This window comes from Mus caroli, unplaced genomic scaffold (assembly GCF_978045245.1).
Source record: "Mus caroli unplaced genomic scaffold, Mus_caroli_1 scaffold_18, whole genome shotgun sequence".
NCBI classification, from domain to species: Eukaryota; Metazoa; Chordata; class Mammalia; order Rodentia; family Muridae; genus Mus; species Mus caroli.
The window spans coordinates 67,969,303-67,993,217 of record NW_028227273.1 but is presented as its reverse complement, the minus strand read 5'-3'; the positions used below and the strand labels follow the sequence as shown (position 1 = coordinate 67,993,217).

Here is a 23,915-nt window from a genome sequence, read left to right as displayed (position 1 = left end):
AGACAGCAGAACAGCACAGTCGTGACCACGGACTCAGCAGCAACTTGTCTTAGAAGGAAACACAGTACTGCCTGAGCAGGGCCTTAAGAAGGGTGTCAGAGCCTCAGACCCTGAACCAGGACTTGTGAAGACTGGCCAGGAGCCGACTATCATGGCCCGGAGCCGACTATCAGGCAGAAGCATAACTCACCTTCTATAGCAGGAAGATGACAGCAGCCACACTCCAAAGACAAAAGCTGGCCTTTAAGACTAGCAAGAGCTAGCTACAAGGTGGTGGCGCACACCTTTAATCAGAGCACTCGGGAGGCAGAGGCAGGTGGACCTCTTGAGCTGCAGGCCAGCCTGGTCTACAGAGTGAGTTCCAGGACAGCCAGGACTACACAGAGAAACCCTGTCCCCAAAAGCAAATAAAACAAGACAAAACAAAACAACAACAAAAAACTCACACAAAACACCAAAACAACCCCCTCCCCCAAAAAACAAAAACCAAGACTCTAGCAAGACCTTTTCCTCACCCTCTCTCCTCTCCATGTGAGCTACTGGGCTGGCAAGATCACAGTTAGGCAGGCGGCCACACAGAGCCAGTTCTAAGAGGCTGACTCCAACAGCAGACACAGGGAGACTGCTGCCCAGTCCAGCCCTTACAGGGAGTGTGTAAGGGCAAGGGAACAGGAGAAGCTGCTATGAGCCCCAGGTCCAGATCCAAACCCCCAGCCCTAGAAATCTATTCCACAGCCACTCCCCTCAATTGCTTTCCATCCCAAACCACGAAATGTGACTTCAAAGTTTGATTTAAGAAACCCAAACCACACCTGGAAGAGAGTATTTTCTAAAATGTTGTTCAGAATGTATGACTACAAGTATATTTCACAAGATTTTCAGCAAATGATCGAGGCTCTGCCTACCTTGCCACCTTCCTGCTGGAGAGCCGCTTGGCTGGGCTGTGCAAAAACCAAACAAACAGGAAAATAGTGTCAGGGAACAGACCGAAGGACAGGAGGAAACAGGAAGCTTGGGCTGGGGAGATAGCAGGGCCCAGGCATGCAGCCCCTTGCCCCCGGCGAGCGGCATGCACACAATACCCACTCAGCAAGGCATGCACAGCACCTCTGTAAAGGAACTCACCAAGTCTCAGCCTGAGCCCTCAAAAGAAACCAAGCCCAATGCTGAAACCCACCAGCTGACTGCACCTAGCTCTAAGCCATTGGCCACTGTCATGTCCCCAAGTGCTTCTGAAGCCATTATCTCAATTGACTGGCTATCACACAGGCCCTCCTGTGACAGCAGAGTGTGTAATCATTTTGACCTGGGTCCTGAAACTTCACACTGCAAATATCTGTAGGATGGAGATTTAAAAACCCTTCCTGAAGCCATCCCAGAGCAGTAACACCCATGGCAGCAAGAACAGGCTGAACATGCCTCTTCTGACTCTGAGCCAGTCAGCATGGCCTCCCTTCTGAGGCTGTGGGCGTGTGTTCAGGAACAAGAACCACCTGGTTCAGCTCACAGCTTCCTCTTCTTTCAAGGGCCAGGCAGGCAATCTACCTGGAGCAGTGCGTGCTGCACAAGCCATCTCTTTATCACTGCAGCTGGGTTCAGAATCATCCTTTGTGGTGGCTCTGGGACATACAGTGCTGGGATTCATTTTCATTTGTGATGCTACATTGTGCCACTAGAGGGCACTGGAGAGACAATGCTGATAGCATGTCGCCTACAGAGGGCTGAGCTGGGCCATTTCGACAGGGCTGTAGACTGCTGAAGGAAGGGTGGTAGTGGGATTTGGATTTCTTGGATGCTGTTTGCTATTCCTGCTCCTCAGGATCCTTGACAATGCACGGGTGGACACCTGTGCATCCACTCTGACAGGGCAGTCCCTGAGCAGCTACTGTTTGGCTCCCTCTCTGACTGGACTCCTGACTAGCAGTGTTCAAATGTGCTGATGTCTTACAATCACGGACACTCCTTGAACAATTAGAACAGATTGCTCTGTGTAACTATCAGGCTCTGGACCAGTAAATCCCGCAACAGTTTACAATTTTCAAAATATACCTCTGAGTAAATCAGACTGCTTGGTTTCTATAAAATGGATCGTTTTGACTGATGCTCCCAGGTACCTAAAGAACACAGCAGCTACAAGAGCTCTTCGCGGCCCTCCCTGTTCTATGGTGAGGTCATGAAGCTTATCCTGAGGCAATCCATGATGGCCAGGAGGCACGACTCAGCTCTTTCGATAGTATTCAGGTACTAGTATCAGCTGTGTCCTAACTAACAGTAAAGTCTCTCTACACCTACAGAGCCTTTACCTGGGAGAGGTCCCACTGGTCATGTTGAATCACATACTAGTCTGACACTGCCCCAAGAGGCCTAACTGGCATGATCACCATCATCTTTCAGGCAGGTTTTCAGCACTGGAAACGTCTTCAGTGACTGAGACAACATACGTATCTTCCTTTACAACCTATCTGTAAGTCCAAGCCACTCACTCATCAATAGTAGGATGGCTCACCAGCAGGAAGAACACAGCTGGCTCCTTCCTAGCACTGAACGCACGGCAGGGGAAAGCCTGTGCGCTCTATACTGGGAACTAAAAGGGTTTCTGGAATCACCAGAGACCGGATTTTTATTTTCAAGTCTTGCCAAAACATGCCCTCAAAGACTACTACTGGATTTGTGACCAGGACCCCACCAGGCTCCCGCTGATCCCTCCCAACTGGCCAAGATCCTACTTCACTGGATATTGGCTAAAGGCCTCCAGCTTTGTGATGCTGCACAGAACACAGGAAAAAAGCTAACAAGTCACAGGTACCACGACGGGTTATGGCACAGGGTCTGGAACAGGACGGAGTGTAGATCCAGTCCTGCAATGGTGGGGCAGACAAGGGGCAGCCGCTCACAGACCTCCAAGTGTGTTCCACTCTCGCGATGCTCTGCCTTCCTGCAGTAACAGTGCTGCCCAACAGGAGCCTGAGTGGCCACTCGCCACCTAAGCCTAGCAGGAGATGCTATTGGTAGCGTCACACACCGCCCTAATCTTCTCCAGACCCTTTTCCTAAAAGTCCCCCAGCCAGGGGCGTGTCCCTCTTCACACCGAGCCAATGGCATCTGGCGAATGTTGAGGTGAACAAAGAACCCAAAGATGTTTCCTATGAGTGAGTATGTGAAGTTGCAAAGAGCCAGCAAGGGGAACTTAGCTGCAATGCTGGTTCTGTTGGGCCTGGTCACAGAGACAGTGGGACAAAGGGCAGAGATAAGAGATGCACAGGAGACCAGGCAGAGGAGCAGCAGGCATGAGGTGTAAAGTAGCAATGCTAAGTCCCTCTGAATTCAACCCTCCCTACAGAACTCAAGGCCCTCAGAGCACAGGTGAGCAAGACTAAACTAACATTCCAGGAAACAAACTATTTATGAATTTTGTCCTGATTTTTCTTTTTTTTTCTTTTTCTTTTTTTTTTTTTTTTTTTTCGAGACAAGGTTTCTCTGTATAACCCTGACTGTCCTGGAACTCACTCTGTAGATAGATCAGGCTGGCCTCGAACTCAGAAATCCACCTGCCTCTGCCTCCCGAGTGCTGGGATTAAAGGTGTGCACCACCACACCCAGCTTGTTCTGCTTTTTCAAGACAGGGTTTCTCTGTGCAGCTCTGGCTGTCCTGGAACTCGCTCTATAGACCAGTCTGGCATCAAACTCAGAGATCTGCCTGCCTCTGCTGGATTAAAAGTGTGTGCTACCACCTCCCAGCAACAAATTTGATTTCAAAAACCCATCTTTAAATTCCCCACTCTGGTTCCTGTGACTCATTTTTATAAAATGCTGGAGTATCCTCTTTCACGTGTTAGATTGTTTTCTCCAACAAGGACAGCAGCCAACAAGGTAGCCACCTACATAAAGGAGACGGGACATAGGCAGCTAGCTAGATAAAGGCATGCAGGGACAGCTGGGCAGCAGGAGAGTCCCAATGTCGTAGTGCCTGGCTAGAAGAGGTGATCAGAGCAGGAGCACCACGGACAGCACCCAGCAGTGGGCAGCACTGCAGTGAGAGTCTCCGTCAGCACAGGTAACACTAGGTCCTCACAGTTACCTATTCATCTCAAGATCAGTCAGGCGGGCAGACAGATCCTCAAGGCGGTTGATCTGTTTGTGGCACTGGCTACAGTAAAACTCAAAGGCCTCGTCAGTGAGGACGTCGCACAGCTTTGAGGCAAGAGGGTTGGAGCTAGAAAGACAGAGGGTCAGTCAGGAGAGAGAGAGGAGGCCCAGTTAGGTTATCTTTGCCAGGCACAGGGAAGAGGTGTTAACTGCACAAATCAGACGCAGGGGAAGGGAATGAACTGTCCGAGGTGCTGGCTGTGCTCTTGCAACTACCATGAGCCCCGCCTTACACCACCCTGGGGAGCCTGGACACCCACCAGCTAGACACATGCCCCCTGCTGGCCAGTGAGAGCTATAACACAGAACCCCACTTAATAGGGAGGCAATGTATCCTTATCCCCTGTGGAAGTCACCTGAATGTGACATCAAAGTGTGCCTCCAGGGGAGTTTATTTGCTGGGTTTTTGTCATTTTGAGATGATATTACTGTCCCAAACAAACAAACAAACGAAAGGTGCATTGGCAGACTTGTGCTTTGGAGATCCGTGCTAACATGGGATTCTGTCAACGTTGTGGGGATGCTGGGGCTCAACTCCCATGATTCCAATTCAACACGCTCTTAGTGCTCTTCCATGACGCATCTGTTCTGGGCAACCTCATCCCTAGGGTAGGACCCACAGGCCGTGGGGAGCTAATCTGGAAGTTCAGTTGAAGAACAATAGAAAGGAATATATAAAATGTAGGGTGGAAATTACAATTTAGATTAAAAACACCAGGCAGGAGATGGGGCAAACTTCACAAACAGGATAGACTGCCACATGGATGCACAAATGCCAAATTCTGGAATAAGTCCACTACTTCATCTCAAAGTCCCTAGGACTCCTCGCAGGAGGACTGAGTGCCCAGGACGCACTCAGAGATCTCACTTCACAGCCAGTGCACCTTTGAGGTGGTATATGAGCAGGAGGCCCAAGTGGAGCTTACAGGTAGCCCTCCTAGCACTGGTTCCACATGTCTGTGCTGTCATGGTAACCGAGCTGAAGTAGACACAAAAGCATCACAAAATTCAGGAACATGAAAGCAAATAGGAGATGTTGGGAATATGGAAGAGCTGTCCAGCCAGGCCCAGGCCCCACTGAGAGGCAGTGGTTTCCTTAGATGGAATGCTCAGGAGGGACTACCTGGGTCTTCAGACAAGCCAGGCAGGGTCTAGTGAGCACACAAGTCAATGTCCTGAGGCACAGCTTAAAGAAAGTGAGCATTTTCATCATGCCTACGAGATATCATAGCTTGGTTTACTTAAAGCTTAGAACTTTTCAGAAAACTTGGCCAATATTAGCACATGACAGAGCCTGGCTTATGATTCTATAGTGTCCCTCAAAACCAGCCACAGGCCATAGAGTAATCAGTGACAGACAAGAGGATCTCAGCCAGACTTCACTCTGAGGCAGGCTCAGAACTTCTCTGTGTGGTTTTAGCTATACAGACAAAGCAAGCCTCCTGACCAGCATGGGCCCAACAGAGGAGCTTCCCCGGCACTAGGTGCAGAGAGGGAGTAGATCATGACAGTGCAGGGTGTCACCTGGGGGTGAGAAAAGCAGGGTCTTCGCCGTCCCCATCGCAGAGGGTCTCCGGGGATAGCTCTGCCTCACTGCCCTCACCATAATCTTCAAAATGTTCCTCACTGCCAATCACCATGACGACAGCTTGGCTGTGGGGGCGGGATCTACAAAAGACAGAAGCAATTCTGAGTCACTGCCACAGGCACCCAGGCACCTGATGAGATGCGTACTATTCGACAAGCCACAGGTCTGAGCTCCATCACTGCAGGAGCCACACTGCCAAAACAGAACAGAAGCAGAAACAGGGGAGATCCATTTCCAAGAAGTGAGCTGCTATGTAAGCCATCACTTCAAAGGGGGATAAGGGAGACAATAAGGTGACAGACCATGCTAAGAGCTGTCAGTAGAGTCAGCCCTTTTGGCTCAGACCACAGTACTCCAACAGGGTTGTGGCTTTCAGTTTGACACCCATGAAACTCACACACGTGGCCAGTCTTAGCAGCTGGATATCAGTAAAAGGGTAGGATCCCGTGCTGTCACAGCTGTCCTTCCTACCTGTGTATTCCCTTCCTGGATCAACTAAGGTCTAAAGAAATAGAACAGCTTGCATTGGGTGATGGTGGTGCAAGTCTTTAATACCAGCACTTGGGAGACAAAGGCAGGTAGATCTCTGTGAGTTCGAGGCCAGCCTAGTCTAGAGAGTGAGTTCCAGGACAGCCAGGGCTACACCGAGAAATCTTGTCTTGAAAAACAAAACAAACAGAAAATACAAAACAAACAATTTAATAGATAAACAATTACATCTTTCAGTAACTTTTTTGTAGTACTGGGGCTAGAACCTAGGACCTGTACACACTGAGCAGTCAACCTTAGAACCTAGGACCTGTACACACTGAGCAGTCAACCTTTTAAAGCGTCTGTTATTATTATTGTTGTTTTGAGACAGGGTCTCGCTATGTAGCTCTTGGGTAGCCTGCAACTCAAGAGGTAACCCAGGCTTGCCTCAAACTCACAAAGATCTACATGCCTCTACACCCTCAGTACTGGAATTAAACATGTATACCACCATGCCTGTCAATTTTTAAGCTTTAAATGATATTTTTATTTATTATTTATTATGTCCGTATGTGATCGATGTGGAGTCACAAAGATATGTGAATATTACGTCCTCCAGCTCTGACCTGAAGACTGTTCAGGCATGGTGGCGCATTCCTTTAAATTCCAGCATTTGGGATGCAAAGGCAAGCAGATCTCTGTGAGTCCAAAGCCGGTCTAGTGAATAGTGAATTTCATGACAGCCTGAGACACATAGTGAGACCCTGTTTAAAAAAATGACTTTTGTCCTGTGGCAGTGATGTACAAATTTAATCCCAGCACTTGGGAGAGAGATGCAGGCAGATCCCTGAGTTCAAGGCCAGCCTGATTTACAGAGCAAGCTCCAGGATAGCTAGGGCTACAAAGAGAAACCACCCTGTCTCAAAATAAATAACAGTAGCAGTAGTAGTAGTAGTAGTATTTTAATTGTGCTAATGGGTTGGGAACATAGCTCAGTTGTTAAGAGTGCTTCTGAATATGAGCATTAGCTTCTGGGGCCGGAGAGATAGCCAGAATACTGACTGCCATTCTGGAGGGCCCACATGGCAGCTCACAACGTCTATACTCTGGGTCCGGGGATCCTGTACTCTCTGTAAGCCTTTGCGAGCTTACCTGTACTCATATGCACATACTGGCGTGAGTTCATACACGCATGCATGCATGTACTCAAGTACCCACAAGTGCTTGTGTAGCACACACCAAGACTTGAATTTGAACCCCAATACTGCATAAAACTGGTCATCGTGGTGTCCACCTATAATTCCATCCCTCAGAAGAGATTAGACACACAGTATCATCCTTGAACACAGAGCAAGTTCAAGGCCAGCCTAGGATATTTGAGACCCTATTTTTGAAAAGAAAAGAAAAAAAAAAAAAAAAAAAAAAAAAGAACTGTATTTACAAATGTCAGAAAACTAAGTTAAGGTTTATCTCTTATAATTTGTCTCTATAGCCAGTCATTGAAACCTTAAATCCAGAGAGTGGATGTCAGCTGGATGAAAGCATACAGGTACAGCTCCACAAGCCAGCAGGATGCTGTATATGGCTCAGACAGCACAGAATGGGGACTCCACAGGGACACTCGCACACACACCTACACACAAGCCTAAGTACAGACCTGCCTGGGAGCAGCAGCAATGCACCATGGTCAGGCTCCTCCATGGTGTCCAGGCACTCAGAGGGCACCCCTGAGCCACCAGCACTGTCTACGTCCCCTTCAGGCTGCAGCTCGGGGTGTACCAGGGTGCTGGTGTCCTCATCTGTGAAGGTCTCACACTCACTGTAGGTGCTCTCAGACCCCATATATGCACTGTCTGTCACCTCGTTGGCCTAGGAGAGAGAACAGACAGTCAGTAGGCAGCTATGGAGGCCACATGGCAGAGAGGATATGGAACCAACAAAAATAATAACCTCAAAGGAGTTATGTAGACAAAGTTCTGAGCAGAGACTGAAGGAAGGACCATCCAGAAACTGCCCCACCTGGGGAATCCATCCCATAAACAACCACCAAACCCAGACACTATTGCAGATGCCAACATGAGCTTGCTGACAGGAGCCTGATATAGCTGTCTCGTGAGAGGCTCTGCCAGTCCCTGACTAATACAGAAGTGGATGCTCACAGTCAGACGGAGCACAGAGTCCCCAATGAAGGAGCTACAGAAAGAACCCAAGGAGCAGAAGGGGTCTGCAGCCCTATAGGAGGAACAACAATATGAATTAACCAGTACCCCCAAAGCTCCCTGGGACTAAACCACCAACCAAAGAAAACACACGGTGGGACTCGTGGCTCTAGTTGCATATGTAGCAGAGGATGGCCTAGTCGGTCATCAATGGGAGGAGAGGCCTTTGGTTCTGTGAAGGTTCTACGCCCCAGTATAGGGGAATGCCTAGGCCAGGAAGGAGTGGGTGGGTTGGAAAGCAAGGGGAAGAGGGGAAGGGGATAGGGGATTTTCGGAGGGGAAACTAGGAAAGGGGATAACATTTGAAATGTAAATAAAGAAAATATCTAATAACAAACAAACAAACAAAAATAACCACATCCCTAAACATCAACACTAGCTTATAAGTCAGACTTCGCTCTGTGTATGTGCACGTGTGAGCAGACTAAACCCAGGGCCTCTGTGATGCCCTGTGTGAAGCTGCATCTTCTATACATATAGGTGGGCGCAATGGAACCATCCTGTACTCCTGACCTGCAGAAGATAGGAAAGGAAGACAAAGAGTTCAAGGCCAGCCTGGGCTTAAAGGAAAAATCTTGTCTCAAAAACCAGAAGTGCAGTCATTCTGCAATCATTTGAATCATCACACATCTGAAGACACAAAGCATCCCAGAGTCACAGATGCTCCCAGCAGAACTACTTGTTTTGTGGCTTCTGGCATGTCACTTATAGTCAAGGAATTAACATACAACAGTGTAAGATTATGCCATTTAAAATTAATACTTGCCAGCTGGCAAGATGGCTGGCTCAGTGAGGAAAGGCACCAGCCACCAAAGCTGATGATGAGTTCAACCCCCAAGACACACATGGTAGAAGGAAAACTGACTGCCACAAATTGTTCCCGACCTACACACATGCATTGTGGCACACCCCCACCATAAACACATATAAAATTAGTAACATAAAAATGTGCTGGATGGTGGTGGGGCACACCTTTAATCCCAGTTCTGAGGAGGCAAAGGCAGGCAGATCTACATAGTCCACCCTGGTTTAGAGTTCCAGGACAGCCAGGGCTACACAGAGAAACACTCAAAACTCCAAATATATAAAAAAACAAACTCCACTGAAGATCAAATTAAGATGTTTAGACTACTGCTGCTTTTTGTTTGTTTTTGTTTTATTTTGTTTTGTTTTGAGGTAGGGTTTCTCTGAATGTGTATTAATGAGTCATCTAGCCAACTTTTATACTTCAATATCTGTTTTCCCAAACATATCTCTGTTTTCCCCCTTTCAGGCACAGAACCCAGCACAGGGCCCAACTTATGACAGGCAGTCAGAATTTAAATAATACTAAGGAGCTTAAAAGTACAAAAGGATGAAATATGGATGAAATGTAAAGGAGATGGTTTCTACTTATGATTTCAGTTTTAATTACAATGATGAAAGTTGGGATAAGTCTGTCACTTCATAGTCAGAAGATTCTGAGGTTAACAATTGTAAATAGGATTTCAGAAAACTTGCAGTTCTAGCAGGAAAAAGATGCCCTTTGTCCCCAAGGTCTAGTGTTCCAAGGAGTGTGAGGCCAACAGCGTTCACCTGAGCCTGCAAACCTCCTGGAAGTCCTGGCCCTCTAGGCTGACGAGAAGCCAGCGCTAATCTTGACCACCAACTAACAGCATGTGACCTCAGACATATGACTCAAATCTGGAGCTTCAACTGCAAAGGGAGCTATAAATACTCACCATGAGGACTCCAGTGGGTATGTGGGTCATCTTCATCATTCCTCCTCAGAGCAAGGCAAGAAACAAGACTGCAGAGCACCTCTGACTCGGAAGGATACAAATCTACCAATATTAAGTAATGTGTAGAAAGCAGCAGCCAAGCTAAAATCTAACTGAAGCCAGTCAATGGTGGTACACACATTTAATCCTAGCACTGGGGAAGACACAGGCAGGCAGTGTCTGACTTCAAGTCCAGCCTGGACTACATAATTAGCTCCATGCTGCCAAGGTGATATAGTGAGACCCTGTGTTTACAAGAAAGTGACCTCTACGGTCCAGTTCTGTTTTGCCCACGCACCTAAGCTGCTCTCTCCAGTATGAGGCAGGCCAGAACTCAAACCTGCAGAAGCCAGTTCAGAGAGGCTAGAACAGCAGACAGGCTGTCAATGGCCTGGCATCACAGGAGATGGTGGACAGACTGGACACAAGACCTATTGTAAGTTCCTGGTGGTCCATGAGGGGAGGCCCCTAGTCAGTTACCCAGACACTAAACAAACAAACAAACAAACAAACAAACAAGCAAACAAAGACTAGACATGGTACTTTAGTAGTAAGCAAAAACTTGTACAAGACTATTGTAGAATGCTGCCCCTGATCCACAAGCACGGCCCCATAAGAGTTCCTGCCCAGCACCAAGCTGTGGACCTCACAGTACAGGGACATGCAAAACCCATGTGCCCCAACCTGTGAGCTGGACGAGGCCCTGGCGCTATCCTGGCAGGCCCTTCCAAAGACCTTGGAGCAGCTTGTTGCTTATAGTAGAATGTGAACCTTGAGGGAGCTCTTAAAAATTTTAGACTCACACTTTTGTCTTTTGTGGATAAATGTTTTGCCTTCACGTATGCATGTGCACAACAAGCATGCTGGCTGGTTCTCCCAGAGCTGGGTTTGTAGATGGGCAGAACTCCCAATGTGAGTGCGGGGAATTGAACCCAGATCCTCTGCAACAGCAACAAGTGCTCCTAACCGCTGAGCCATTGCTCCAGCTTCAGGAAGCTGTCTTTTGTTTGTTTTGGTTTTCCGAGACAGGGTTTCTCTGTAGCCCTGGCAGTCCTGGAACTCACTTTGTAGACCAGGCTAGCCTCGAACTCACAGAGATCTGCTTGCTTCCTCTATACTGCTGTGCATGATCACCTCCAATTTGAAGCAGCTTTTTAAAAAGCCAACCCACAGTGGGGATTTTTGTAGATTTTTTTTTCTCAGATAGTTTCTGTTTGTATGTTTTGTTTTGTTTTATCTTACTGGGCTTCTGCTTGTATATTATTATGGTTTCTGATTTTGTGTTTTTATGGATTATATTTTGTCTGTATGTGTGTGTGTGTTTCTTGGGTTTTTTTCATATTTTTATTTTTTAATTAGTTTTTCTAAAACAAGAGGGAGACAAAGAGTAGGCATGAAGCTGGGTTGGTAAGGAGGTGGAGAGAATCTGTGAGGAGACAGGGGAGGAGAAACCAGAATCAGAATATACTGTATGAATTCAACTAAAAAATAAAAATATCAACAGGCAGTGGTGTCGCACATCTTTAATCCCAGCACTCAGGAGGCAGAGGCAGGAGGATCTGTGAGTTCCAGGCCAGCCTGATCTACACAGTGAGTTCTAGGTCAGCCATGGCTACACAAAGAAACACTGTCTCCAAAAACAAAAAAATAATGTCAACAACAAAAACCTAGAACCCCAGCACTCGGGAGGCAGAGGCAGGCGGATTTCTGAGTTCGAGGCCAGCCTGGTCTACAGAGTGAGTTCCAGGACAGCCAGGGCTACACAGAGAAACCCTGTCTCGAAAAACGAAAAAAAAACAAAAAAACAAAACCCAGAACCGTTCCAGGACAGCCAAGGCTACAGAGAAACCCTGTCTCAAAAAAACAAAAACAAAAACAAAAACAAAAACACCCAGAAAACCCAGAGCCAACAAAATGGCTCAGATACCTAAGTGTGGTAGTGCCCACGTTTAGTCCCACACTGGCGAGGCAGACAGGCAGGTATGAGTTCTAGCACGAGACTAGACTACAGAGTAAGACGCTGCCTCAAAACAGAAACCCAGACGGTCCGTCCTGTAAAAGCTCTTCCCATCAATCAAGACTGCTTATTGGAGTCTGGTCCCCAGGACCCAGATGGCAGAAGAAGAGAAAGGACTCGCAAAAGCTGTGACCTCCACAACTGGGCTGTACAATGTGTACCCTGCCCCTCCCTTGATGTAGTACCTTTTTGAGGGTGGTGGTTCGAGACAAGGTTTCTCTGTGTGGTCTCGGCTATCCTAGAACTAGCTTTGTAGACCTGGCTGGCCTCAAACTCACAGAGATCCCTTGTCTCTGTCTTCTGGGTGCTGGGATTAAAGGTTCACCACCACCGACTGGCAGATGTATTAACTTTTTAAAAAGCCAACCTACTAGTACATATGCCAGGGCCTCACTGCTCTCCCTGGCCAGTACACCCTGGGTTTCCCCCATAGCTGGGACACTGTAGTAACAAGTGTAGCAGGTTCTCAGTGCTTTTAGCGCCTTTCCATCTGGGAAGGAGAAGCAGCCTGAGGGCTAGAGCCTGATCATTTTATGGAGTTCTTATGATGCGGAGGGTGGTGTCCCTGGAAGCAGACCAAGGACAGCACCTTCCTTGAAATTTAGGCAGTTCTCAGGACAGAGTTACCCTAGCAACACAAGGGCAAAGAGGCAAATGTCTGCATCTCCATCTGTCCCACAGATCCTGGAGGGTGGCTGTAGGACGTACTGTCAACCCATTTCTAACGTAGTCATCCCTTCTGCACCCAGCGCTGTGGAGTGACTGAAGAACCCCAGTCACAAAGAGGGGAACACAGTTGCATATAGACTTTTATTTACTTCAAAGCAGAAAAGGTCAGGAGATATCATCACTGAGCATTGCAAGAAAGTACTCAGGCTCCTCTGTGGGATGTAGGCCGCAAATCCGAAGTCCCAGATTGCTCACTAACTGTCTCCTAGAAACCACAAAGATAAGAGACAGAGACTGCGGCACAGTGAGGACAGGCGCCCAGCTCAGGTCCTGCCCTGTGCCTGGTCCTGAGACTCAGGTCTTCGCCCAGTTGCTACTATGCAAGGGGCAAATGAGCTAAATAGCAAACCTGTTTTTCCAAGACCCTTCAAAACATGCAAAAGCAAAACCAAAAAACAACCCCCACCCAAAAAATCCCCCATTACTGCAGGTCATAACATACAATGCAAACACAGCACACAGCATCATCACTGGGCTACATCTACCAGCCAGTTAGGACCTAGCTTTGCCCAGAAGCTAACAACTCTGTATTATCAACTTCTAGATTATCTATAGATGAACTCACATTAAAGTCAAGGTGCCTCAAAAAACTTACCAATATGTCATTACATTTACTAGTCACCAGATCATCCACACCGCCAGAGACAGACGAGAGCCTTGTTCAGACTGCTAAGTATGGCTAACACTGCCCCACAGTTCCCAGAGTCCAGGCAATGATTCCTCCTTCTACAAGCCTTTCTGTTCACAGAAACAGAATTTGGGCACACTGCAGTCTCAAATCTCTTCTTACCCTCAGGTGATGGCCAAGCACCTTCAGAGGCCTGTTTCTGAGGGCAGGCTCTCGGAAGGGTGTGTGGCTGCAGACGACTTTCTCATCATGCGTCCCTGCTCACCAGATGACTGACTGTCACCTTCCTGTTTATTAGCCAAGCTGGTGTTCCTGTAAAATCCATGTGCCCGTCTGAAGGCACATCATCACCTCAGAGAAAGTTTAACCTGCTCCCAGACACGCTCTGTTAAGCCAGGTGGGGAGAGGCAAAGTCCAGGAAGAGTCCTCACTGGCCTTAACAAACAGGCAGGGCAGGAAACACGGCAACTTTGTTGTACACTTTAACCTTCCTGATAGCAGTTTGTACAAAGGCATTCTCCTCATCTCTGGTCTCTTCTCCAGCTCCCGGGAGTGGGAGAGGAGGGAGGCACACAGAAAGCACAGGCAGGACAGTTCTGGGACACCCTTATCGTTCTGGTCCTGCCTGTTCTCTGGGTGACTTCCCTGCTGCCCTCCCAGCAATCCTGATAAGTGGGTTCTTCCCACTGTGGCCTCTCCTCCCCCTGCCAGCTCAGCTTTCTTCTCATGATCATTCCTATAAACCTTAGGTCCCAGCTCTTCCCACCTCCCCTGGGACTATCAGCAACATTCTCCAGTTTCAAAGCTATAAGCCCAAGGGGTCCCTGGGGAAGGGGCAGTAAGAGCCAGGCCACCTACAGGAGGCCCTAACAGGGAGACCAAGTAATGACTCAAGTACTGCTGTCTGCATGCGCTCAAACACCAACGTCTACCCGAATTACAGGCTTAACAGGAACTATTTTCAGCAAAACAGTAAAATGCTAATCCTCTCTAAGTACCAGTGAAGACCCAAATGTGGCATCTGGATTTGACACATAGGTTCTCTGCTTTAAAAAATGCTGGAGTCAGGTGGAGGTGGCACATGCCATTAGTCTCAGCACTTGGGAGGCAGAGGCAGGCCGATTTCTGAATTTGAGGCCAGCCTGGATTCCAGGACAGCCAGGGCTATCCCAGAAACCCTGTCTCAGAAAAACTAAAACAGGCGACCTGCCGCCCCCTGCCCGGACTGACGAGTTGGCCCGGCAGTCCCGAGCTCCATGTCGGGTTCTTCTAGCGTCGCCGCCATGAAGAAGGTGGTCCAGCAGCTCCAGCTGGAGGCCGAGCTCAACCGCGTGAAGGTTTCCCAGGCAGCTGCAGACTTGAAACAGTTCTGTCTGCAGAATGCTCAACATGACCCTCTACTGACTGGAGTGTCTTCAAGTACAAATCCCTTCAGACCCCAGAAAGTCTGCTCCTTTTTGTAGTCATCTATCTTGAGGTTTCTCAAACCACTTTTCATGAACCAGTGACTATTCAAGAGAACTAAATTTGAAGTCTGTACAAAAGTTTCTCTTTAGCACATGCCATAATACACTATCTTCTGCTCGTCAGTCCTTAACATCTACCTCTCTGAACGCCATGGGTTTCTGTCTCACAAGGTTTAACTGTTTTATACACACTGGCTGTAGCATACAACAAAGCAGCCTACAACCAAAAAAAAAAAAAAAAAAAAAGAAAAACTAAAACAAACAACAAAACAACAACAACAAAACCCCCAAAACCCAAAAAGTTGGAAGCCAGGATCTCAGTGCTTGGGAAGCAGGGGTAGGTAGGAGCTCTGTGAGTTCAAGGCCACTCTGGTCCACATAGCAAGTTCTATGACAGTATGTATGGCTATGTAGAGAGACCCTGTGTCAGAAAACAAACAAACCAACCAACATCTTTTTGATTCCTTTTGTCTGTCTGTCTGTCTGTCTGTCTATCTGTCTATTTGTTGAGACAGAGGCTCACTATGTAGCTCCGCCTTCAAAACTTCGTAGATCAGCTGGGCGTGGTGGCGCACGCCTTTAATCCCAGCACTCGGGAGGCAGAGGCAGGCGGATTTCTGAGTTCGAGGCCAGCCTGGTCTACAAAGTGAGTTCCAGGACAGCCAGGGCTATACAGAGAAACCCTGTCTCGAAAAACCAAAAAAAAAAAAAAAAAAAAAAAACTGCATAGATCTGCTTGACTCTTGCCTCCTAAGCACTGGGAAAAAAGAATGAGCCACCACATCTGGTGACATTGTTTTGTTAAAGATATGGTATTATATAGTTCAGGCTGGTCTACACATCTCAGGCTGTCAGCAAAGGTTACCTGAGTTTCCTTCCCTCCTGTTTCCACCTCCCAAGCAGTAGCAAGGCAACCTGTGCCACTACATCTAGTTTTGTTTAAAGAACAATCTCACTGAAAGTTCGTAGCATATCTAGTTCTAAAAACTGCACTAGCGAACCTGAAAAGCAACTCACAGAAGAACCATGAGCACCAATGAGAAGAGCAGGTCTGAGGGCGTCCCGAGAGTGGGGCCTGAGACACTCAGCAAAAGCAGAAAGGTTACTCTGAAAACCCAGAGGCAGCCAGGGGCCGTGGGCAGAGCACAGGGACTTCCTGGGTGGGGAGCTATGGTGTATGAAGCTGTCCCAGAGACACAGCTCCAGAGATACACGGTAAATGTTGGTCAGCAGTGAAGTTTTATTTTGTTTTGTTGTTGTTTTGTTGTTCTTTTGAGACAGGGTTTCTCTGTGTAGCCGTGGCTGTCCTGGAACTCACTCTGTAGACCAGGCTGACCTCGAACTCAGAAATCTGCCTGCCTCTGCCTCCCGAGTGCTGGGATTAAAGGTGTGCACCACCACTGCCCGGCTGGTCAGCAGTGAAGTATCAGCTTACTAATGGTAAGGCATCATGTGGATATCTTCTGCATTATTTGATCCATGTGTTTAAAATTCAAACCTTCAGCAGGGCGGTGGTGGCGCATGCCTTTAATCCCAGCACTTGAGAGGCAGAGGCAGTTGGATTACTGGGTTCCAGGCCAGCCTGGTCTACAGAGGGAGTTCCAGGACAGCCAGGGCTACACAGAGAAACCCTGTCTTGAAAAACAAAAGAAAAACAAAACAAAACAAAACAAAAATTAAAACCTTCAAAAAAATTGAAATATTTAATTTTATAAGAGTAAACAAAAACTTAGAAATGCTTCTTGCATCTAACATAGAACCATAACACCATAAGCAGAGTGTGAGAGAGACAGCTCAGTGGTTAGGGTGCTTACTGCTCTTCACACAAGCCAGTCTTGATTCTCAGCACCCACATGGTGTGGCTCCAGAGAGCAGAAGCGTCCAGCCTCCACAGCACCCACATTAATGTGTACACATGGACACACAGACACACATATTAAAAATAAGCCTTTAAAAGAGAAATTAGAATTAGGACTTAAAAACCCTCTTAAGCCCCCAAAAGGAAGCTACTTAAGACATTATGGGGTCCAGCCCCTTGTGTGACCAAGGAGACAAGGCTCTGAGATCTTGCTACAAGGAGCCTTACTTCTCACCAGCCTATAGCACTCAGACATTTGAAAGGCTGGCATCTGCCATTTCTACCAGCACACCAAGGGCTCAGGTGTAAGTCCATGTTTTCAAGACTGGTCTCACTGCATTGCCAGGCCACTGGGATCTCCTGGGCCGAAGGGCCCAAGGATCCTACCTCTAAGCCGCTCTGAGCACCACGACACCACCTCCACATAGAAAGTCCTGTAGACCAGCCACATGGCCCCAGACTCGGCTCTCTCCAGTCTGCTAGGCAGTTACAGAAACCTGCCTTCCTTGGCTGTGACTTTGTCCCCAGCTAGCAGACAAGGACACACCACATAGCAGGACCCTGGTTTTCCCCGGAAGTAGACAGTGAGGGATACAGGGCAGGAGGCAGGTTAGTCAACATTCTCAAACAATTATTGTTAAGTTCACCAAGGGAAACCTTCCAACTACTTCTGCTCTACCTCTGCCTGGTAGAAGGTGACACAGCAAGGACACCCCAGAGCCTAACTGACCACAAACCTTTATTCCACAGCAGGCCCAAGGATGACCTTTGAACAGCAGAGCTTGATCCCAACCAGGCCAGGGGGGAAAGGTTGGTGGTTTCTGTCACAGCCCAGATCCCCCAGAGCCCACCCACCCCTCGTGTGCACAGGGCACAGTGCTCTGCAAAGGCAGCTGTGGCCGCTCGGGGAGCAGGAGCAGGGGAGGGAGAAGAGGGGCTCACGAGAGGAGAGCACTTGCCTCATAGGTGACAAAGTCGTCAAACTCATCGGCACAGGCAGGGGTCTCTTCATCTTGGACAGGCTCCACACTGTACAACTGGCCATCAGGATCTGTGGAGAGAAGACCCGGCCTCAGCAGGCCACTCAGTGCTGTCCAGAGGGGAAAGGTCCACGTGTGCAGCTAGGACTCCCAAGGAAGGCTGTTTCTAGGGCTGAGCCATGATATGCGTGGAGAGTCACTGACATAGAAGGGACTGAGTGTCCCTCAAGTAGAGGACCCGGGGCGGGGGTTGGGGTGGGGTGGGGTGGGTGTGAAAGCAGATGGGGAGAAGCTGGTATGTCTTTTTTTCTTTAAAGAATCAGACAACATTGTCAGGAAAAGTGTAAGATACCAAATTCTGCAAAAGCACCGAGCCTTGGGAAGCCTTGGCTCTGTACAAACCAGACCCAGCACTGCCAACGCATTGTCAGGTGAACACCGAGCCCTGCAGTGCCCAGGGGTGACACTCAACAGCTTTACGCTCCTCCGCTGAACTGTCTTGTAGTAAGGAAATGTGGGTTGGACCAGCTAGAAAGCTCAGTGGACAAAGGTGCTTGCCGTGACCACGCCTGACATGCTCAGTTTAATCCCCGGAACCCACATCATCAAAACCAAGTCCCAAGTGTTGTTCTCTGACTTCCACACACATGCACTTACACACATATGCACACATATGTATACATGCCAGTTCCCAATAAACAGCAAAGTGAAAATATTTTAGAATATGAGGTTTGGGTTTTTTTGGTTTTTTTTTTTTTGGTTTTTGGTTTTTTGGTTTTTTTTTTTTTTTTTTTTTTTCCTTCAAGACAGGGTTTCTCTGTGTAGCCCTGGCTGTCCTGGAACTCACTCTGAGGTTTGTTTTAAGGGTTTTGAATTGTTCTTTACTTGAGACAGGATCTCACTATATAGCCCTGGCTGGTCTGGAACTTACTGTGTAGACCAGGTTGGCCTGGAACTCAGAGATTCCTCCACCTACTTCTGCCTCCTGATTGCTGGAATTGAGTGAGTAGGATACCCTGACCTATTTTTATTATTTATATATATGCCATGTGTGTATATGCCATGTGTGTACATGCCATGTGTGTACATGCCATGTGTGTATATGTGTGTGTGTGTGTGTGTGTGTATATATGCCATGTGTATATATGTATGTGTATATGCCATGTGTGTATATGTGTGTGTATATATGCCCTGTGTGTATATGCCGTGTGTATATATGTATGTGTATATGCCATGTGTGTATATGTGTGCCCACAGAGGCCAGAAGAGATGATGAGATTCTCCCAAAGATAAGAGCTAGACGCAGTTGTGAGTCTTACTATGTAGCCCAGGCTGGCCTAGAAGTTGCTATATAGACCAGGCTGGCTTTTAACTCACAGAGATCTATTTGCCTCAGCCTTCAGAGTGCTTTGAGGAAGGGTGTGCTCCAGAAAGCGTTTTTGTTTTCATTTTCTAATAAAGGTAAAAATTTTAAAGATTTATTCCTTTTTCATTATTTTAATTGTATGGATGTTTGCCTATATGTATGTATGTGAACACCATATGTATCCCTGGTGCCTTCAGAAACCAGGAGGGTGTCAGATCCTCTGGGGCTGGAGTTACAGTTATGAGCTCCCATGTAGGTACTGGGAATGGAATCCAGACCCTCTGCAAGAGCAACCAGTCTCTTAGCTAAGACAGCTCTCCAGCACCTATGAAAGGAAATCTTAAAGAAGCACCAGCCTCCTCACTCAACGCCAGCTCCGGACACCTGCATCTCCCTCTGCGGGAAGAGGTGCAACACTCACAGTCTCCAAGATGCTCAGAGGCACTGCACAGAACAAGGGGGACAGAAGGACATGGATACCAATGTCCCATGGAGTGCACTGACTTACAGCTCGGCATGGATACCAATGCCCCATGGAGCGCACCCAGTCAATCTGACATCTGCACTTGATCAAAAAGTTCACTCAGGGCCAGGCGGTGGTGGCGCACGCCTTTAATCCCAGCACTCGGGAGGCAGAGGCAGGCAGATTTCTGAGTTCAAGGCCAGCCTGGTCTACAGAGTGAGTTCCAGGACAGCCAGGGCTACACAGAGAAACCCTGTCTCAAAAACAAACAAACAAACAAACAAACAAAAAAAGTTCGGGGCTGTGAGATGGCTCAGCGGGTAAGAGCACCCAACTGCTCTTCTGAAGGTCCTGAGTTCAAATCCCAGCAACCACATGGTGGCTCACAACCATCCCTAACGAGATCTGACACCCTCTTCTGGTGTGTCTGAAGACAGCTACAGTGCACTTACATAATAATAAAAAAAAAAGTTCACTCAGGCTCAGCAGATAAGAGCACTGAGTGCTCTTCCAGAGGTCCTGAGTTCAATTCCCAGCAGCCACATGGTGGCTCACAACCATCTGTAATGGGATCCAATACCATCTTCTGGTGTGACTGAAGACAGCTACAGTGTGCTCATAAACATTAAATAAATTATTTAAATAAATAAATAAATCTTTTTTTTTTTAAGGTGCTTGCTGTGCAGCATGGGGATCTGAGTTTATACAGACTTCCAGGATCTGCATAAAACCGGGTGTGGTATCATACATCTGTAGCCCAGTTCTCTAATGATAGGATGCAGGATGGAGAAAGGAGAATCCTACTAGGCTTGTGTGCCAACTCACCTGGTGCACACAGCAGACCCACATGGAACCCTGTTTCAAACAAAAATAGTAATTAAAAAAATCATAGTCCCATTTTTTTTTCTTTTTATTTTCTTCCTGAGGCCAAGTCTCTGAAAAACAAGGCTGGCTTTAAGTCAGCCATGTAGCCTCCTGTGTCCATCCTCAAGAGCGCAGGTTACAGGTATGAACCATACCTAGCTTACATAGTCATACATCAAGGGCCAAGTGCAACAGCAACCTTCCCTAGATCTTCTGGAAGAAATGCTTAGGAACGGTCAGCCTTGGCTTCCTCTAAACAGGCCACAAAAGACCAGAGGTTCATGCAGGGAGTCACACTCCACCAAGGAAGAAAAATACAGTCATAAAATCCCAACAAGCTCTAAGAGTTGGCCACTACCAGACCTGGGTAACTGAAGGCAGGGCACACTGAAGAAGCGCTGTGAGTGCCCAAGGACTCGGATCACAAAGCAGTCAGACACAGTGCTGGTGTGAGGGCAGTGCCCAAGGACGCTCATGCTGTCAATCACTGTCCTCCAAGCGTCACAGCTATTATACTCTTAATCAGAACAGCTAGGGTTACTCTCAAGAGAACCTTAAGTTCGGGCCTGCTACCCATCCCTCATAGGAGAAGGGAGGGTCCTTTGTCCCTCACCTGAGTCACATCAGTGTATACAGTAACTACACACTGCTCCCGTCTGTGGCTTTTAAGCATTGCTGGGGCTGGGCATGGTGGTAGATGCCTATAGTCCTAGGACTCAGGAGTCATATGTGGGTGGATTTCTGTGATCCTGTTCCTCATAGTGGTTCCAGGACAGCCAGGGAGAAAGAAAAAGACCCTGCCTTAAAAACAAAACCAAACCAAAACAAACAAACAAACTTGTGGATTTGGAGGCACATATAAAGACCTTGCCTCCAAAAAACTGTGGGTTTGGGGGCTAGAGAGATGGCTCAGCAGTTAAGACCCATTAGCTGTGCTTCCAGAGAAACTTCGTTCGATTCCCAGCATCCACATTGTATCTCACAATCATCTGTAACTCTAGTCCCAAGGGATCTGATGCCCTTTTCTAACACACACACATTATACAACATGTTTATAATTTAATAAGAATCACGGGTCCTCTGCATAGCTGCGCATGTGGAGGCAGGACCATGGAAAAGGGGAGGAGCCTGCAGCCCAGCTATCAGGCACACCCGGCCTCTACCACTTCAAGCTGTGGGCCCTGCATTATCTGGTCCAGGAGAGCTCCAGGAAAGCCACATAAGCCACGGCTTCTAACACAGCTGGTTGTTGCCACAGACAGAACCTTCCAGAATCAGGAGGGAAGGTCACCTTATCCTAGACAGTCAGGCTGAAAGGCTGGGACATTTCTAGCAGGTTTTCCTACTGCCATGTTAGCAAGTTCGCTTCAGACTCCAAAACTGAAATTAGGAACCTAAAATTTTAAAACCCACCAAGCACGGTAGATCCATGAATGTGTCTGCAGTCTGGGGCATGCAAGTCATCTACGCGTACCCACCCACATGGAGTCCAGAGGGACATGTAAATGTGGCTGGCAAGTTTATAGTCTCTTTAAAAATACTAGTGTCTGCCAAGTACGGTGGCACACACCTTTAATCCCAGCACTTGGGAGGCAGAGCCAGGATGATCTCAGGGTTTGAGGCCAGCCTGGTCTACAGAGTGAGTTCCAAAACAGCCAGGGCTACACAGAGAAACCATGTCTTGAAAACAAAAGAAAAAATGTTAAATTGGTTTTGCCTCTTCTTTTTAATTTTTTTTTATTAAAAAAAATTATGTGTGTCTGTAGGTAGGTATGTGTACAGGTGCCTGTAGTGTCAGGGCAACCTGTGTGAAATTGTGTCACTGTCCTTCCTCACCTATCTAAGGCATTCTTTGATTGGCTTTAATAAAAAAATCTGATGGCCAATTAGCTGGGCAGGAAGTGGTAGATGATACTTCCTAGGAGGCAGAAGGAACCCTGGGAAGAAGGAGAAAGTCTTTCACCAGGAGACATGAGAGGAGAGAGAGTTGATCACAGGTCTAAAAGATCCAGCCAGCCACAGAGCCAGATGGAGTTTGGGTTAACTTAGATAAACTAATTGAGAGCCTGCCCAGCTAATGCCTAAGGCTTTCAAATATTAAAAGGTCTCTGTGTGGTTATTTGGGGAAAAGTTGGTTAAGGAATAATTGCTGTTGTATTAATTGCTAGCATTAATTAATATATACAGAGCATAATAATCTTTTCATCTACAATTGGTGCCCAATGTGAGACAACTGGAACCCAAGCTTACAGCCTGAAAAGGTGCAGGGGAAAAGGTTGGAATGGGGGCCAGGGTAGCCAGACAAGAGGCCTGGTCTATTTTAAAAAGAATGAAAGCAGACCAAAGTCTGAGAGCACAACAGCTGCCACTTCTCCCAAGCACAGCATGGTTAGGAGCACACCAGAGACCTAGGCCCGAAGCTGCGGTCTGAAGTGTGCAGACGCGGACGCGGACGCGGACGCAGAAGCATGGTGGGCAGAAGCTGGAAAGGCCTGGCCAGCACCAGCAGAAGGCTGAACTGAACCATGGGGGCAAGGCTCACCATCACAGACACATGCTGGCTTCAGGTGCCTGCAAACACACAAGTCCAAAAGGAACATCTTCCCGGAGCTACAACAAGGATCCAGGCAGGGCTGGAGAGATGGCTCAGTGGTTAAGAGCACTGACTGCTCTTCCAGAAATCCAATTCCCAGCAACCACATGGTGGCTCACAACCATCTGTAATGGCATCTGACGCCCTCTTCTGGTGTGTCTGAAGACAGCTACAGTGTGCTCATATACATTAAATAAATAAATCTTTAAAAAAAAAAAAAAAGGGATCCAGGTATCTGACCTGATAAGGCATTAAGTTTACAACTGGTAAATTGAAGTCTTAAGGAGAGATGCAGAAATTAAAGGGAAAAATATTTTCCATGTTAAAAGAACATGGAACAGCACGGCAGAAGTCGCTTGGATCTTGTATAGTCCTGCTTTAGCTGTTACTCATTATAGAACTAGTTATAACATGTTCATGGATGCCGGGCGATGGTGCTTGGGAGGCAGAGGCAGAGGCAGAGGCAGGCGGATTTCTGAGTTCGAGGCCAGCCTGGTCTACAAAGTGAGTTCCAGGACAGCCAGGGCTACACAGAGAAACCCTGTCTCGAAAAACCAAAAAAAACCAAACAAACAAAAAAAACATGTTCACAGATGATCACTGTTTTCTGTGTCCTCTCAAAGGACCTAGGTAAGGAGGGGTCTGAGTGATGGAATGTGAAATTCCAGCAGTAAAAATAGAGGAAAGAGAAAGGCTCTTCCTGAAAGAAGAAAGGAAACTGACGGCAGCTGCAACTCAGAGCGCTCTGGCTGTGAGACGTCAGCTCT

The 23,915-nt window shown here is 47.6% G+C and overlaps 1 protein-coding gene and 1 pseudogene across 3 annotated transcripts in view; one reads left to right on the top strand and one right to left on the bottom strand.

Moving 5' to 3' along the window:
- The window catches only part of Rab11fip3 (RAB11 family interacting protein 3), a 79,793-nt gene that overhangs the window by 17,086 nt on the left and 38,792 nt on the right, over positions 1-23,915 (bottom strand). The window contains exons 3-7 of one of the 3 annotated variants that reach the window (XM_021186563.3): positions 17,842-17,933; positions 7,863-8,074; positions 5,671-5,814; positions 4,079-4,213; positions 906-941 (exon numbers count right to left, since the gene is read on the bottom strand). In XM_021186563.3, coding sequence (XP_021042222.1) covers positions 906-941; positions 4,079-4,213; positions 5,671-5,814; positions 7,863-8,074; positions 17,842-17,933 — 619 coding nt within the window. The remainder of the gene's footprint in view (positions 1-905; positions 942-4,078; positions 4,214-5,670; positions 5,815-7,862; positions 8,075-17,841; positions 17,934-23,915) is intronic. The other 2 variants (XM_021186565.3, XM_029470952.2) reach the window with 2 other exon arrangements.
- On the top strand, positions 14,747-15,243 carry LOC110312723 (guanine nucleotide-binding protein G(I)/G(S)/G(O) subunit gamma-5 pseudogene; annotated as a pseudogene).